General features: G+C 45.6%; 1 protein-coding gene across 2 annotated transcripts in view; it reads left to right on the top strand.

Annotated features, from left to right (window-relative positions):
- Positions 1 to 15,101, top strand: part of PLD5 (phospholipase D family member 5) — a 390,515-nt gene extending 375,414 nt beyond the window's left edge. For both annotated transcript variants that reach the window (XM_044267027.1, XM_044267029.1), the window contains 2 exons: positions 6,523 to 6,637; positions 13,407 to 15,101. In XM_044267027.1, the coding sequence (XP_044122962.1) occupies positions 6,523 to 6,637; positions 13,407 to 13,681 (390 nt within the window). In that variant the 3' untranslated portion in view covers positions 13,682 to 15,101. The remainder of the gene's footprint in view (positions 1 to 6,522; positions 6,638 to 13,406) is intronic.
- The last annotated feature ends 823 nt before the right edge of the window (positions 15,102 to 15,924 follow it).

Genomic DNA, 15,924 nt, shown 5'->3' with positions numbered 1-15,924 from the left:
AAGAAAATATTTCAAAAGTAGGATAAGTATTTTTTTTAAGACAAACACAGGAGAAAAAGAGCCTGGAACCCATGTTTGCTGGAGCCCTCCCGGCCCTGCCCTGTCTTCCCACACTGCCTGCTGGGTCTTCTCTGCTTTGCTTGAACTGCCTCGTTCACCTGCCGTTCCTGTTTCTAAGTCTGTGACCATCAGAGGAGCGACACGTGCTCCTCCACAGTGCCTCACCATCACCACCTGGGCTCCAGTCCCTCGGGCTGGGTGCTCATCCACATACTTTGAGGGAGGCAAGATCAGGACCGGGTTTTCAGCTCAGTGTAGCAATGCCTTAGCTCATCTTTGATTCTTCTCGGGTCCTCACATGTGACGCCCTCGCCCTCCCCTCTAGGCCTTTGCACACACTGCTCCCTCGGCCTACAGCACTCTCTTCCTCTGTGCCTTATCTCACTAAGGCCCGCTAGTCCTTTAGGGCTCACCTTTTCCAACCCCTACTGCAGTCATTCAGTAATTGTACCCTGAGACCTTACTCTGTGCCAGGCACCCTTCTGGGCCATGGCTCTGTGCTCCATGCAGTCTTTAGGGACCAAGATGACAGAGACGCCACCATCTACTCTGACACATAGCTCCCAAGGTAGTCCCAAGCCTCAGCATCCCCAGGCCAGGAGAGAGAACGGAGGACTGCCCGTGACGCGTTCCCGGGGTGGACCTGGAGGTGTGAAGATCCCGGTAGCCTTTCTTCTGCTGCTCAGAAGTCACCCGCCCCGCCACACCTAATGGCAGGGGAGGGGCGTGTTCCCAAAAAGACACAGGAATAGGTCTGTGGGTCATCAGTCTGCCATTCTGGGCACCCACACCGAGAACCCTCGTCCCCCATTGGGTACCGCACAGCACAAAGTTCAGGACCTCCCAGAGACATGCAGTTCTGGACCTCACAGTTCGATAAACAGAAACTAAAAAGAAAACGATTATGCATAAGACCCAAAACCCAGGCTGAAGTTACCTCCTCCCCATATAACGGGGACAGGGAAAGGCCAGTTAAATGTATGTACCAGTAGCCACAGCCAAAGGTTTTGTTGCACGTAATTCTGAAACATGACCAATATGCTTCCTTGCCCCTGTACTTCTGCCTCTGCCTCCCGCCGCCTCTCCCCTTCCTCCCCCTTCGCTTCCTTTTCTCCCTCTCTCTCGTTCATGGTGGCTTCATTCAGCTCCATCAGACTTGGGTGGGAAGATTATACCGATTATGATTATTCCAGTTACCAGATTTTTGCTGCAGGATTGAGTCTTAATGGGCCTCAGTCACTTAAAAGTATTTTTCAAACTAATTTTCTGCTCTCAGGCTCCTGGCACAATCAGTTTTACCAATGCTTTGAAATACCAAATTTCCAGTATTCTGTTCTCTTTCCTGTCTGCTTATAAGCCAGCACACCTGATCCTGAGCTCATTTATCTCCTCTGATAACTTCCAGAAAGCACTAATAACAAACAACATACACCACTAACAGTTTGTTCCCTATCCCTTGCCCTGTAGCCAGAGTATTTGGGGGGGGGGCAGGAGTGGGGGGAGTGCTTGGTCTTCCTTCCAAATTAATGCAGGTTATGGTTTTATCAAATACCTTGCCACTGCTTTGTTCTCTATTCTTTCCATGTTGCAGAACCAATTTCCTTGTTGCCTGCTACCCACTGGGTAAACCGTTGTTACGTCTTCTGTTAAGTTTTTATCATTACCGTACAGCATCATCTCATTTCACTTTGCCTAGAAGTAGTAAGTGCTTAATTTTTTTTAAATGAAGGAATTTCTTAAGTTCATGAGTATAAGTTGGACAGGCACTGAATTACATACTTTGTATGTACTATCTAATATTCACAACTACACTATGAAGTAGGAACATTTATATTGTAAAGACATAGAAATTTATATTGTACATTGTAAAGACTTGAGAAGCTACACATCTGACTTATATATTTCTGGGATAAACAAAAATATAGATAAAATGTTCTTTAACTTATTCATATCATTAAATTTTTTAAAAGTTGAAGTTATCAACAATATAAAGACATAAAATTCTAGGATTTACCATAGATTTCAAAAAAATGATGATTCTCATGTAGATTACATTTTAGTCTCCCTAACATTCTAATAATATTGATGGAAAACAAATTTTTATCTCCATTTAACTGGTTTTTATAAACTGTGGTAGCCATGCACATGTCTGAGTTCACAAATCAGTATTAGAAATAGAAACAGGTCTGCGAAGCCTAGAGCTAACATCTTACTCAATGATGAAGGGTTGAAAGCTTTTCCTTTAAGATCAGAAACGAGACTAGGGTTCCAGCTCTTACCACTCCTATTCAACATAGTACTGGAAGTCCTAGCCAGAGCAGTCAGGCAAGAAAAGGAAATTAAAAGTATTAGAATTGAAAAGGAAGAAGCAAAATTGTCTCTATTTGCAGATGACATGATTTTCTATATATAAAATCATAAGATTAACCCAAAAAATGTTGGATTTAATCAGTGAATTAAGCAAAGTTGCAGGATATGAAATTAAATACAGAAACCAGTGGTGTTTCTACACACTAACAATGAAATTTCTGAAAAAGAAATAAAGACATAGATTCCATTTATACTAGCATCAAAACAACAAAATACTTAGGAATAAACTTAACTAAGGAGATGAACCATTTCTATACTGAATACTATAAGACAATGATGAAATCGAAGACAATGCAAAAAAATGGAAAGGTATCCCACATTCACAGATTAGAAAAATGGATATTGTTTAAACATTAATACAACCAAAGCCATCTATAGATTCAATGCAATCCAATCAAGATTCCAATGGTATTTTTGCAGAAGTAGAAAAAACGCTCATAAAATTTATGTGGAACTGCAAAAGACTCTGAATAGCCAAAGAAATCTTGAGAAAGAAGAACAAAAAAGCAAGTATTACACTTACCAATTTCAAGCTGTGCTATAAAACTACGGTCATCAGATACGGTACTGGCATAAAAACAGACAAATAGACCAATGGAATAGAACCAAGAGCTCAGAATTAAACCCAAGCATATGCAGCCAACCAATATTTGACCAGGGAGCCAAGAATACTCAATGGGGAAAAAATAATCTCGTCAACAAATGGTGTGGGATAACTGGATATCCACATGTAAAAGAATGAAACTGGACCCAAATCATACACCTATCACAAAAATGAACACATAATGGATTAAAGACTTAACTGTAAGACCTGAAGCCGTGAAACTCCTAGAAGAAAACACAGGAATGAAGTTGCTCGACATGGATTAAGGTAATAATTTTTTGGATGGGACATCTAAAATAACAAGCAACAAAATTAAAAAGAAACAAAGTGAAAAGATCACCTATTGAAGGGGAAAAATGTTTTGCAAAACATATATTTGATAAGGGCTTAATACCCAAAATCAATCAAAAACTCATACAACTGAATAACAAATAACCCAATTTAAAAATGGACAAAGCACCCGAACGGACATTTCTCCAGAGAAGATATACAGAAGGCCAAGAGGTACATGAAAAATGCTCAACACTGCTAGTCATTAGGGAAATGCAAACCAAAACCGCTGTGAGATACCGTAGCATGCATGTTAGGACAGCCATCATCAAAAAGACAGGAGATAACAAGGATGTGGAGAAAAGGGAGCCTGTGTGCACCGTTGGCAGGAATGTAGATGGGCACAGCCACTATGGAAAACAGTATGGAGAATCCCCGAAAAATTAAAAATAGAACTACAATGATTCAGCAATTCTATTTATGGGACTATATCCAAAGGAAACTAAAATACTAACTCAAAAAGGTATCTGTACCTTTGTGTTCTTAGCAGCAGTATTCATGGTAACCAAGACATAGAAACAACTTAAGTGCCCATCAGTGGATGAATGGATAAAGAAGTGATATACCTATGCAATGGACTTTTAGCCAGAAAAATGAAGAAATACTACCATTTCTGGCAACATGGATGGTCCTTGAAGGCATTATTCTAAGTGAAATAAGTCCGAGAAAGAGAGATACTGTATGATATTGTATGTATAGTCTAAAATTAAAAACAAAGAACACAAAGTCATAGAAAAAGAGATGAGACTTGTGGTTACGGGGGGTGGGGTGTAAAGGTAGGGGAGACGGGGAATTGGAGGAAGGTGGTCAAGGGTACAAATTCCGAATTACAGGATAAATACTTTAACGTACAACTTGATGACTACAGCTAACACTGCTATGTGGTATGCAGGTAGGTTGCTAAGAAAATAAATCCTAAGAGTTCTCATTACAAGGAGAAATTTTGTTTATTCTCTTCTTCATTCTTACCTTTTTATTGTATCTATATGAGAAGATAGGTGCTAGCTGGACGTATTGCGGGTCATGCCACGATATGTGTAAATCAAAGCATAATGCGGTACAACTTAAATTTATACAGTGATAGATGTCAGTTACTCCTCAGTAAAATGGAAAGAGGCGGGTCTATGATCACTACTATGGATCTGTTTTCCACACCAGAATTGCAAGTGAATGTGATAACCAGGAGTGGGATTGGGGCACAATCTCAGTTTGGAATCAGATAATCAGGGATTAGAGGAAACAGTCATATGTTCCCACCAGAAAGCCAGACAGAGACCCAGGAGAATAGAGCCCATTTGTGTTCAGCACCTTTCCATGGATGAGAGAATCCTGGGGGTTGTTTCAGCTCAGGGATGACATTTTCTAGATAACTGAAGTGGCACGTGGGACACCATGGAGAAGCAAGTGAAGCACTGTATTCCCAGTGCTTAGCAGGATGCTGGCACAAAGCATTCAAAACGTGTGTGTTGGGTGGCTGGATGGGAGGAAAGAAGGAATCAAAAAAGGTAGCTGATGAAGGTTCAGGAAGGATCTGTGAACCAGGGAGTGAAGGGAGCAGGAAGCATGTGGACGTGGAGTCACTTTTGCACACTCTAGTGTGCTGGAAAAGGGTGAAGAATCTGCCGGGTAAGCTGATTCACTCCAAGTTCAGTACATGTGCAGTCGGAGGAGCACCATTGCCAGACTTACCAAGTTCAGTAGGGTCGTAAGGTACAGGCCTGATTATGATTTAGATGTGACAGTACCCACAGATCAGGAGATGAAGGCCATTGGAAAGACTGTTTTATTCACAGATCTCAAGAGAAGGGAGCAAGATGGGAAGTCCCAGGGTCATCGGGGAGGCAGGAGTGAAGGAAGCATGGACAAGAACTTTTGTTTTGGTTTACAGGGTTGGGGAAGGGGCAAGGCAGGATAAACCCAGTTAGGACTAGCAAGTTGAATGATTTCAGTGGGCTCTTAGGCCTGGGGACTGTCCCTAGTTGTCTGGTACCTGACCCTGGGGTGATTAGGGCAGGTGGGTAGTGGCCCAGAGTGGGAGCCCATAAAGCAGGTGGTTCAGGGTATGGACCATGGACTGTTTGGGTTACGTATGAGAAGTGTTCTCACAGACAAGTTGTTTGCTATCTCCAGGAATTAGCCAGCCCCCGGGAGGGCAGTCCCCCAGGCTCAGCACGGCTCAGATGTCAAAGCATCAGAACACAGAAAAGAAGACATGACTAATACAGAAGCAGAGGGAAGAAAGTCTAGAGCCTAGCACACATGGTGCCTTTGCTCGCCCCTCTTCTCGAAGACCCTGCCCTTTGAAATCTCCATCATGGAATATTAAGTGCTCTCGTTTAAGATTAGCAAGAAATTATAAGGAAAGCAGAATCCATCCTTTTGTTCTCTTCTTAGTCAAGAGATCACCCTGGATGGTGGGTCATCCTGTGAGCTCAGTCACAGTTCAGGTCTCATCTGAGCAGTTACCAGTTCTAGCAGATTCTGGAAACACCAGCCCACCTACCTCCACTGTCAGCCCCCTCTCAGCTCCCCCACCCCATGCCCCAGGCCGAGAGGTGCTTTTGGGGTCACAGTAAAGTTGAAATTCAGGATTCACAGTCTGAAATGGTGATTTGTTTTTGACTTATTAAAAGAACTTCAAGACCAAGGTGTTGAGATGCAAAGCATTTGTTCTCTTGGCAAAATCTCTTTTGACCTTTGCAAATCCCCAGCTGAATCACCTAGTCATTGACAAAGGGCCTGCTGCTTTTATAATGCGTGCAACAGAGGAACATTAATTCAGTTCGTTAGCATGCGTGACAGAGAGGACCCCGAGGCAGACCTCAAATACCCGTACATCCAGATGAGTAAGACAACGAGAATTAAAGAAACTTCTGGCCTTCACCCTGTTGAAAGAATGAATTTTATGCTCATTTTGCAGCTTAAAAGTGTTAATTATAGATCTAGTTGAGCATGCTAATTTTCCCTCTTGTTGCCTATATAGATGGGAGAACAAAAATAGCTTCCTCTATATGGAGCAACAAGATTGTGGCTTTGATAACCCAGTACGAGGTCGGCTGTGCATATTTGGAGAAGAAACCCTTTTGTGCTCCTGAACAAAATCAGAAATGTTCCCTATTCACCTGCTTTCTTGATGTGCTTATTTTTGTGTCTTACAGAAATTTTTCGATCTGGAAAGAGAGAATGTGTGTGCTACAAAAGAACAAAAGGATCACACCTTTCCTAAATTAAATCGCAACAAATACATGGTGACGGACAGCGCAGCTTATATCGGTAGGTGCTGGGGCTGTCGGGCTCCTTGGGGGACCAGGCAGGCCAACAGGTGGTCCCACCATGGTCTTCCATGCCCCGCGGGCCCTGGAGGAAACAGGACGGGGAGGACAAACACCCCTTGAACTGAACATCTCCTCTAGGGCTTGGTTCAAGTATGAGGACATCATAGAAGATGTTTTGAACAAGTGTTTTCTTTGGCCCACTTGCTTCGTGCTGCGGGTGAGGACGTGAGTGGCTCATGAAAGGCAAGTCCCAGGGGCACCAGGTGGCTTGGTCACTGGGCGTCTGCCTTCGGCTCAGGTCATGGTCCTGGGGTCCTGGGATCGATCCCCGCATCGGGCTCCCTGCTCAGGGTGCAGTCTACTTCTCCCTCTGCCCTTCACCCTGCTCATGTTTTTTTCTCTCTCACTCTGGCTCTCTCTCAAATAAATAAATAAAATCTAAAAAAAAAAAAGAGAGAGTCCTGAGAGTCCAGTGAACACAGTGCTCCCTTCCCACGCACCGTACCTCAGCCGGCCTGTCCCGAGTCCCAGGAGGCCGACCTGACGGCCGCTCAGCACAAGGAGCGCTGCCTGGACAAGCGTCCCTCCGCCGCCGATCTGGCAACGTCTGCCCTCGGAGAACTTGCTTACGCTCTCTGAGCCTCAGCATCCTCTCTGTGCAATGGGGCCCATAACAGTTTCTACTTTGTTGGGTGAAATTTAAGCAGAAGAATATATGCAGGGTACCTTGCACAATTAGAATCCCGGCACATAGATAATAACGGATTCGTGTCAGCGGTTATTTTTAGGGTAATAATGCTCCAGATGCCGAAATCATACCAGCTGGCGGAATTACTAATGTGTCCGTCTGTGCTCCTTTCCTACAGTGTGCATGAGTCCAGAGTAATCCCTTAACTGGTACCATCAACATCGGAGCGGAAATTGTTATCTATAAAAGAAGGGACATAAATCCCAGAACGGCAGTCTGCCTATTTCATTGTACAGAGGACATGGCAGGCTCAAAGCAGAAAAGAAAAATGTATGTGGGATGGAGGAATGTGGAATATGGTGGTCCCCTCCCCCCCAGTTCAGTGAGTGAGTCAAGAGAATGGCCTTTGGTTTGTAAAGCACTTTATCTCATTTGATTTTTTTTTTCTAAGATTTTATTTATTTGACAGCGAGAGAGAGAGGGAGCGTAAGTAGACAGAGTGGCAGGGAGAGGGAGAAACAGGGTCTGCACTGACCGAGGAGCCCAATGCGGGGCTCAGTCCCAGGACCCGGGGATCATGACCTGAGCCGAAGGCAGCCACATCTGACCGAGCCACCCATGTGCCCCCATGCCTCTGTTTTCTTATCTGTAAAATGGGTATAAAAGTATCCACCCTTTGGTAGTGGTAGAAAGATTAAAAGAGATAATATAGGAGAAGCTCCAAACACTGGCTCTCATCTGTCTCAATCCTCAGTAAATACGGATTTTCGGCTCTCTCTTTCCTTCTCCCTGTACGATATATTTTTAGAATAGACTTTTTTTTTTTTTTTTTTTAAGAGCAGTTAGGTTCACAGCAGAACTGAACAGAAACTACAGAATTCCCACATCCCTGGGCTCCTCACACACGAAACACAACCTGCCCCATTACCAGCCGCCCCCACAGAGGGGTGCTTTGGCTACAGTGGGTGAACCAACGCCGAGACGGATGTACAGTGGGGGTTCGCTATTGAGGTGACATTCTGTGGGTCCTGACAAATGTGTAATGACGTGTATGCACGATTACTGTGTCACAGTCACTTCACTGTCCTACCCGTCCTCTGTGCTCCCTGCCTCCCTGCCAGCTGCCGGCAACCACTGATCTCTCTTACGGTCTCCACTGTTTGGGCTTTTCCAAGCTCTCACATAGTTGGACTCAAATAGTGTATATCCTCACTTAGCAGTATGCGTTTAAGCTTCCTCGGGATCTCTGGGTGGCTAGATAGCTCCTGAGTTCTTTGCGCTGAATAATATTCACTGTCTGGAGGGATCAGTTCATCCATTTACCTTCAGGACATCTTGGTTGCTTCCAGGTTTTGGCAGTTATGAATAAGCTTCTGTAAACATTCGTGCACACGTTTTTGTGTGGGCATGTTTTCAACCCCATTAGGTAATGGCAAGGAACTTGACTGCCCTGTCGAATGGTTAGACGATGCTGAATGTTGTGAGAAACTGCCCAACTGTCTTCCAAGGTGCCTCTACCATTTTGGATTCCCACCAGCAGAGACGGAGAGTTCCTGCTGCTCCACATCCTCGCCAGCATTTGGCGGTGTCAGTGTTCCAGACTTTGGCCATTCTTGTAGGTGTATAGAGGTACCTCCTTACTGTTTTAATCTGCATTTCCTTGATAATAGATGTGGAGCACTTCTTCATATGCTTTTTTACCATCTGAATATCTTCTTGGATGAGGTGTGTTTGGCCCATTTTTTTCATCAGGCTTTTCATTTTCTTATTGTTGAGTTTTAAGAGTGCTTTGTATATTTGGAATAACAGTCTTTTATCAGGTGTGTCTTTTGCAAATATTTCCTCCCAGCCCATGGCTTATCTCTTTATTCTCTTGACAGTGTCTTTCACAGAGAAAACATTTTAAATTCTAATGAAGTCCAGCTTATCAGTGATTTCTTTCCTGGATCGTGCCATGGGTGTTATGTCTAAAAAGTCCTCACCAAACCCAAGGTCATCTAGATTTTCTTATTTTTCATTTTCTAGGAGTTTTATAGTTTTGCATTTTACATTTTTCTTTGATCCATTTTAGAGGTATTTTTTGTTAAAGGTGTGGGGTCTGTGTCAAGATTCCCTTTTTTGCAGGTGGATGTCATTATTCCAGCGCCATTGTTGGAAAGACTAGCTTTGCCCCCTCGTATTGCCTTTGCTCCTCCGTAAGGATGAGTTCACTCTATCTACATGGGTCTATTTCTGGCTCTCTATTATAATGCATTTTTAAATGAGTTCATTTTACACACAGCATTTTGGAAAAACACTTAATTCCCTAGAGCAAGGCATAGTCCTTGTATAAAAATATTTAAAGAGCAACCAGAGGGAAAATTCATTGATAATTTAAATAATTACCAGCACATTCTGGAAATCTTAAGTCATCACACGGACACCTGCTGAGAATGTGGAATTAAGAATAATCCACACTAGACCTTGCGTGGAAGTATATAGCTCATTAAATCTTCACGAGACTTAACAGAACAGACCCCGAACAGTACTGTCTCTCTAATTTTGAATTCTCTGGAGTATATTTGAGTCTGGCTTGGTGCGTTTGTCCAGAAGATGGTTTGAATTGTTGGGGGGCTGACAAGGGGGTGGTAGGTTAATCGGAAGCACTCAGAAGGTTCACTGAGGCGCACATGCCTTCCCAGTGAGCTTCTCTATAGCTGTGCCATGGCTCGGGGGTGGCCCTGTATGTCTCCCGCTGCCCAGCCCCGCGCACGCACTCGGGAAGCCACGATGGCAGGCTCAGCCCTGGGTGGAACCGTGTCCCAGCTGAGAAAACACGGACGCAGGTACAGGATTCTGAACTTGAGCCAAACCATGAGGACGTGAAAGGTGGGAAAACATGATCATCCTGGTGGAGGGTGGCCTCTGTGAGCCTGAGAAAGCGCTGCCTAGGGCTGGAGTTGCAGAGAAGAACCTAATTAAAGCTTTGGAGAATCAAAGATGCAGAATCTTGGCTCCATCCGCTGTCTTGAAGGGAAAAGCCGAATCTTACAAAATAAGGCTCCAAAATCTTGTCACTTCTCTCCGCTTATCTTTTCGTCTTCTCACGCGGCCCCCAAAGCCTCTCTCCATCTCCGTGTCGCTCAGAGAGTGTGGTCCCTAGAGGAGAGGAGCTCCGAGCGGCCCGACGCTCCAGCCCTCGTGGCTGCCGCTCAAGCCCGGGCGTGGGGGAGGGGAATGCACGGGGGGTACCACGCAGGCCTTTAGGGTCAGACATGACACAGAACAGAAGCAGAGTGTGGGCTGTGGGCTCTGACCTGGCTTTGAAACTCAGCCCTGATAGTTTTCCACTCCAGTCTTGGACAAAGTGCCTGACCTGTCTGTGCCTTCATGTCCCCATCGGTACAACGGAATATTACCACAGGCCCGCGGTGGGTATTGAAGGAGATCACGTAATGAGATGATGAATCCGCCGCCTGGCACTCAGCGTCTTAGCCACAAGTCCTCGAAAGGCGTGCAGGAGCACAGGGGTCCTCTGTTTAGGGGATGACTCGAAGGAGCTGCCTGCCAGCGGGTTCCAGAATAACTCTTAACCCGCATTTGCGGCTAATCCCCAGGGTAAGAGTCCAAGCCTGTATTTCCGTGGCCTTGAAAGTCACGCAAACCTGCCACCACTGAGCATGGCCGTGTGTCTGAGAGCACCTGGTCAGAAACGCAGCTCTGGAAGAGACTGCAGCACCATATCATGAACCCTTCGGTGGACGGTTCCCTCATTATAGCAACAAAATTCACCCAGCGTCATGCCTGTCATGAAACCATCAGGGGGAACAGCGTGCTGCTGGGGAGTGGCGGGAGACAGTGTGAGATGGAGGACAGAGGGACAGAGTTTGATCTCTCTGCTGGTCATGTTTTATTTAGGGACCTGGTATGAGGCCCCGAGGAATAAAGTCAAGGAGTGCAGTGGGAGAAGAGGGAACTACTTCCGCTGTTCCAGGAAGTGCCGGTGGAAAGGGGAGTTCATAGTGCGGGGCCTCCAGAGAGCGGAGGAGGGCCCCCAGGACGAGCGCCAGGAAGGAGCGGGTATCAGCTCTCTGGGGGTGTCTCTTCCTGCCCAAGTGACTGCAGGGCCTTGGATCAGGGAGGCCCAGTGTCTTTTGCAGCAAATATCCCTACAGTGATGGCTGGAGAGACTCTGAGGGCCTAGAAATCAAGCTTCACACTTAATACGCTTTCCATTTTCTTTATGAAACCAGCTGTGAACCAAAGAGGAGCACAAAACAGAGCTGAGACCAGACCCAGGTCAGTAGTAATTCAAGAAATCGTTTTTTTAGTGAGAACACTGCTTCCTTTATGGTTTTATAAATAGTCTGTGGAGACCTGGGTCCACCATTGGTCAAATTTGCTCACATCTCTGAGCCTCAGGCCTCTCATCTGTGGAATGGGTGTAAATCCTACCAACTATGAAAGATAATGGATACAAATACCAAGCCCAATGCTTTGCTCACAGTAGGCACTTAATAAAGGACAGTTTCTCTCCCCCAGTCAAGGCCCTTATATCCCACTTCTTCCCTAAGTCTTCCCCATCATGTTCCAAGATCCTGATTGAATTTTTGTCCACATCCGTCTGCAGGTGTGGCTCTCTAACTTCCTAACTGAGGTTTCTGTGTATCTCTTCTGACTCAACAAAATGCTTTCCTGACTCATGCAGCGAGAGCTGGAAATCCTTTCCCTTGCCCGCATGGCACTGTGTGCATTCATCTCTCCGCGTTACAGTCATTGTGTTTCCTTCCTGGACGCCTTGAAGTCAGGGGCTGTCATTGTCCGGTTTGTATCGTGGGCCCAGGTACCCACTTGACAGACACTAGACACTCAGGAAATGTGCATTAAATGAAGGACAAAAAGATCAAAGAAATGAATGGTACTGAACCCTCCTAAAGAGAAAACTTCGGGGAGACTTCGGGGTAGTCTCTGCTTTTATCTACTCCCCCACTAAAGACGGACGAGATGTGAATGACCTAGATACGACTGGCCCCTTCCAGGAAAGATTCCAGCCTTACTACCTAGGGGCTGAGCCACGTCCCCTCCCAAATTCATATGTTAGAAGTTATAACTCCCAGTACCACAGAATATGACCTTATTTGGCATGAGGGTCTATACAGAGGTCATCAAGTCAGAATGAGTTCATCAGGGTGAACCCTGATCCAATCTGAACGGTGCCCTTATAAGTAAGGGAAAATTGGACCCAGAGACAGACATGCAGAGAGGGAAGAGAGTGTGAAGGGACGCGGGGAGAAGCTGGCCATCTCACAAGCCCAGGGGAGTGGCCTGGAACGGATTCTCTGTCCCGGTAGGAACCAACCCTGCTGCCCTGTTGATTTTGGACTTCTGGCCTCCAGAACTATGAGATAGTAGATTTGTCTGGTTTAAGCTGCCCAGTCAGTGGGCCTTGCTTACGGCAGCCTTAGCAAACTAACAGCACATGGCCCCACACAGGCAGCTGTGCCGGGAGCCACCACCACAGCAGCTGCCTTGTTTCCCAAGCCAAGAAGCTCCTGGAACGGGAAACGACCTATAGGCCAAGCAAGGAGAGGTTTGTCCATTCACACAGGAACCGATCCTCCTCCTCTGGCTTCAGCCTTTTCTTCGACAGGCAAGCTTGTGAGCACTGTAATGAGAATCCCTCGTCTGCACGTCCGGATCAGACGTTGTCTCTCTGAGAAGGCAGTAATTGTTCACAGGATTCTTCAGTGTATTCCTATATATCCTAAATGTGCTGTATTTAGTGTGTCTTGTGAATGTCAATAAGAAATAACATTTACCAAAAAAAAAAAAAAAAAAAAACCAACCAGGCAGATTCCTTGTTTTGAGTTTCAAGTTGAGCAAAGCTGAAGAAAATGCCAAAATAATATGCAAATATTAATACGCCATATGTAAGGCCTCTTGGAATTTTTTTTCCTCAGCTGTCAACACAATTCAATCTCCCTGTCATCATCATCGTTATTATTTTTTAAAATAGAATCTGCTCAGTGTTTCATTAAACGGGGACTGATCCCCCCCGCGGCTCTAACCCGGCGCTGTTCTCTCCTTTGTTCGTTGGCAGGCAATTTTGACTGGGTGGGGAATGACTTCACCCAGAACGCCGGCACAGGCCTCGTCATCAACCAGGCGGACGTGAGGAACAACAGGAGCATCATCAAGCAGCTGAAGGATGTGTTCGAGCGGGACTGGTACTCGCCCTACGCCAGGACCCTGCAGCCGACCAAGCAGCCGAACTGCTCGGACATGTCCAGGCTCAGACCCCCCACCAACAAAACTGCCACGTACCCCCGCAGCGCGAAGGACCCCGCCAGCGTATCCCGTGAAGGAACAAACTGACAGGACAGCTCGTCTTTCCTATTTATATAGAAAGGACTTGAGGAGAGTTTAAAAAACAAAAACAAAAACAAAAAACCCCACACAATTTAATATGTCTTTTTTAGGGAAAAAGCACACTTCCACAAAAATATTCTCCGCACGCCCTGTAATATCTTATCTAACAGTATCCTAGCGGCGTGTGCACGAAGTTTAGGACTTTTGTATTTGTTACTCCTGACAGAGAATGTCATTTCAGCTCGGAAGTTAGTTTTTACGTTTGCATACCGATTTTAAGACTCTGATGCCTCTCCCTTCCTAGTTTTAGACCTTTTTCTGCCGACCCAACTGGTCGGTCCTTTCAAAGCTTAGCATGAGGTAAGTGCTTTCACACCCCTCTGAGATCGGCTTCTGAGAGAGGCGGGTGAGGCTTTCACCACGGCCAAGGGACTGACCCAGCCAAGAACTTAGCCCGTAAACCACGTCCAAGGGCCTGCAGTCGCCGAGCGTGAGCGGCGCACATCTCGTGCCGGCCTCCGCGCGCTCGGAAACCACGCTTTGGCCTCTTTGTTCATTTTCTTCAAATTCCGTACCTTTTACTTGGTACCATTTTTTTCTCTTCTCAGAGAATGTCCTCCTTATTAGCATCAGCGTCCCTCTGTCCGCCTCCACACTAGTTCCAAGTATGGCAACGTTTCTGGGAAACGTATGAATTCCTCCGAATGGATACCAAGTGGAAATAGCAGTCTTTAATGTTCACCTTCCAACTGCATTTTCCCCTCAAATTACGAGTTTAAAAACCACAGCCAGCAATAGGTACCTTTTCTCTCAAGCTCGGAAAAATTAGGTAGCTACCTGCGAAAATCCAGCAAGCGATTAGGTCTGCATTATGAGAATAAAGTAGTTTCTCACTTTTTTTTTTTGTTGTTGTTAGCTTAATGGTATTATACCAGCAAGATCTCTATGCATCCGTGGATTTTAATTTCTTTAGAACCATTCATTATGCTGTTAAGGGTATGCCAGCAAACCTTTATAGAGCTATTTAATATACCAAATGCTTTTCAGAGAAATGCAATTTAAATACTGTGCTTCACATATTTTACTAAGAAACAAAAATATTGGATTATTGTTCTATAACGTCGTCGTGTGTTGCTGTTTTCTATCTATACAATATATAGCCCTATATTAATGGAGACCGTTGCCCCCCGTCGAGACCGGCATGGCCTCTCTAGAGCCCAGAGCAGGTGACCACCAGGATGCCAGTCTCAAGGTCGCTCCTAACCCCCGCGGGCCTGGAACAGGGTCCTGATCTCCTTGACCTTGGGTTTCTGTTGGCAACGTAGGGACGATCATACCTACCTCGCGTAGATGTTGTCACGGTAGGAAATATTTATAACTTGTTTTGAAATCAAAAAGAATCTATATAAATGCTAAGGTAAGCATTGTGCTGTATAATCTTTTCCTTGAACTAATCTTTGTGGTACCCTGAGATAATCCATACCGGGTTCTTGCAGAGAGCCTACAAGGGAAAACAAATCCACAGCCTTCATCTGTCGGTGTGGGTGCACACAGGAACTCCGAAGCCATGCTGGAGATCGGGACTGTCATCACTGTGATGGGACATTTTGTCAGGTCACTTTGTCAAGTAACATCCATACAAAACGAGACATTGTGTTAGGGATCGTTCTTCAGGACCGGTATATACGTGTGTTTTCAGAGCAAGGAAAGGCAATCTCAATTACTACCTTTTATATCTAGAGACTTGCTTTTCTAGAAGAAGTTCCAAGTCTCATCCTGTGGGTTCCATTGGCGCAGAAGGGCCGTTGTGGGCCCGCTGATGGTCACGTAGCTTCTTTCTTTGTTGCTTCCAACATAGGCCTTACTGGATATAAGACCCGTCAGTGAAGACAGCCGGGCAAGATGGGGAGGTCCTTCATGGAAGTCTTCACCATTAGTGGCTAGGCCATGAGACTCTAAATATTTACCATATCCCCAGTCCCTTTCGAGTAGGGAGACGGTCCTGCCAGCCATCTCGCTAAAGTAAAGGTGGTTTTGAAAATGATTTTAAAAAGAAAGAAAACTAAAGAACAAGCAGAGCGGGCATGGAGACAAGCAAACATACCCAGTTCGGTCCTGGGCAGAGAAGAGCAGCCGGGGCTGGGTTCGACAGGGCATCCGAGGGGGAGACACGCTGTTGTCCCCTGGAGTGCGCGTCCCAGCTGAGGGACAAGCGTTGGCTTGGCATAAGGGGGCCCCTTCCACTGTCC

Source organism: Neovison vison, chromosome 10 (assembly GCF_020171115.1).
Source record: "Neovison vison isolate M4711 chromosome 10, ASM_NN_V1, whole genome shotgun sequence".
Classification (NCBI taxonomy): domain Eukaryota; kingdom Metazoa; phylum Chordata; class Mammalia; order Carnivora; family Mustelidae; genus Neogale; species Neogale vison.
This window is presented reverse-complemented; position numbering and strand designations above follow the sequence as displayed.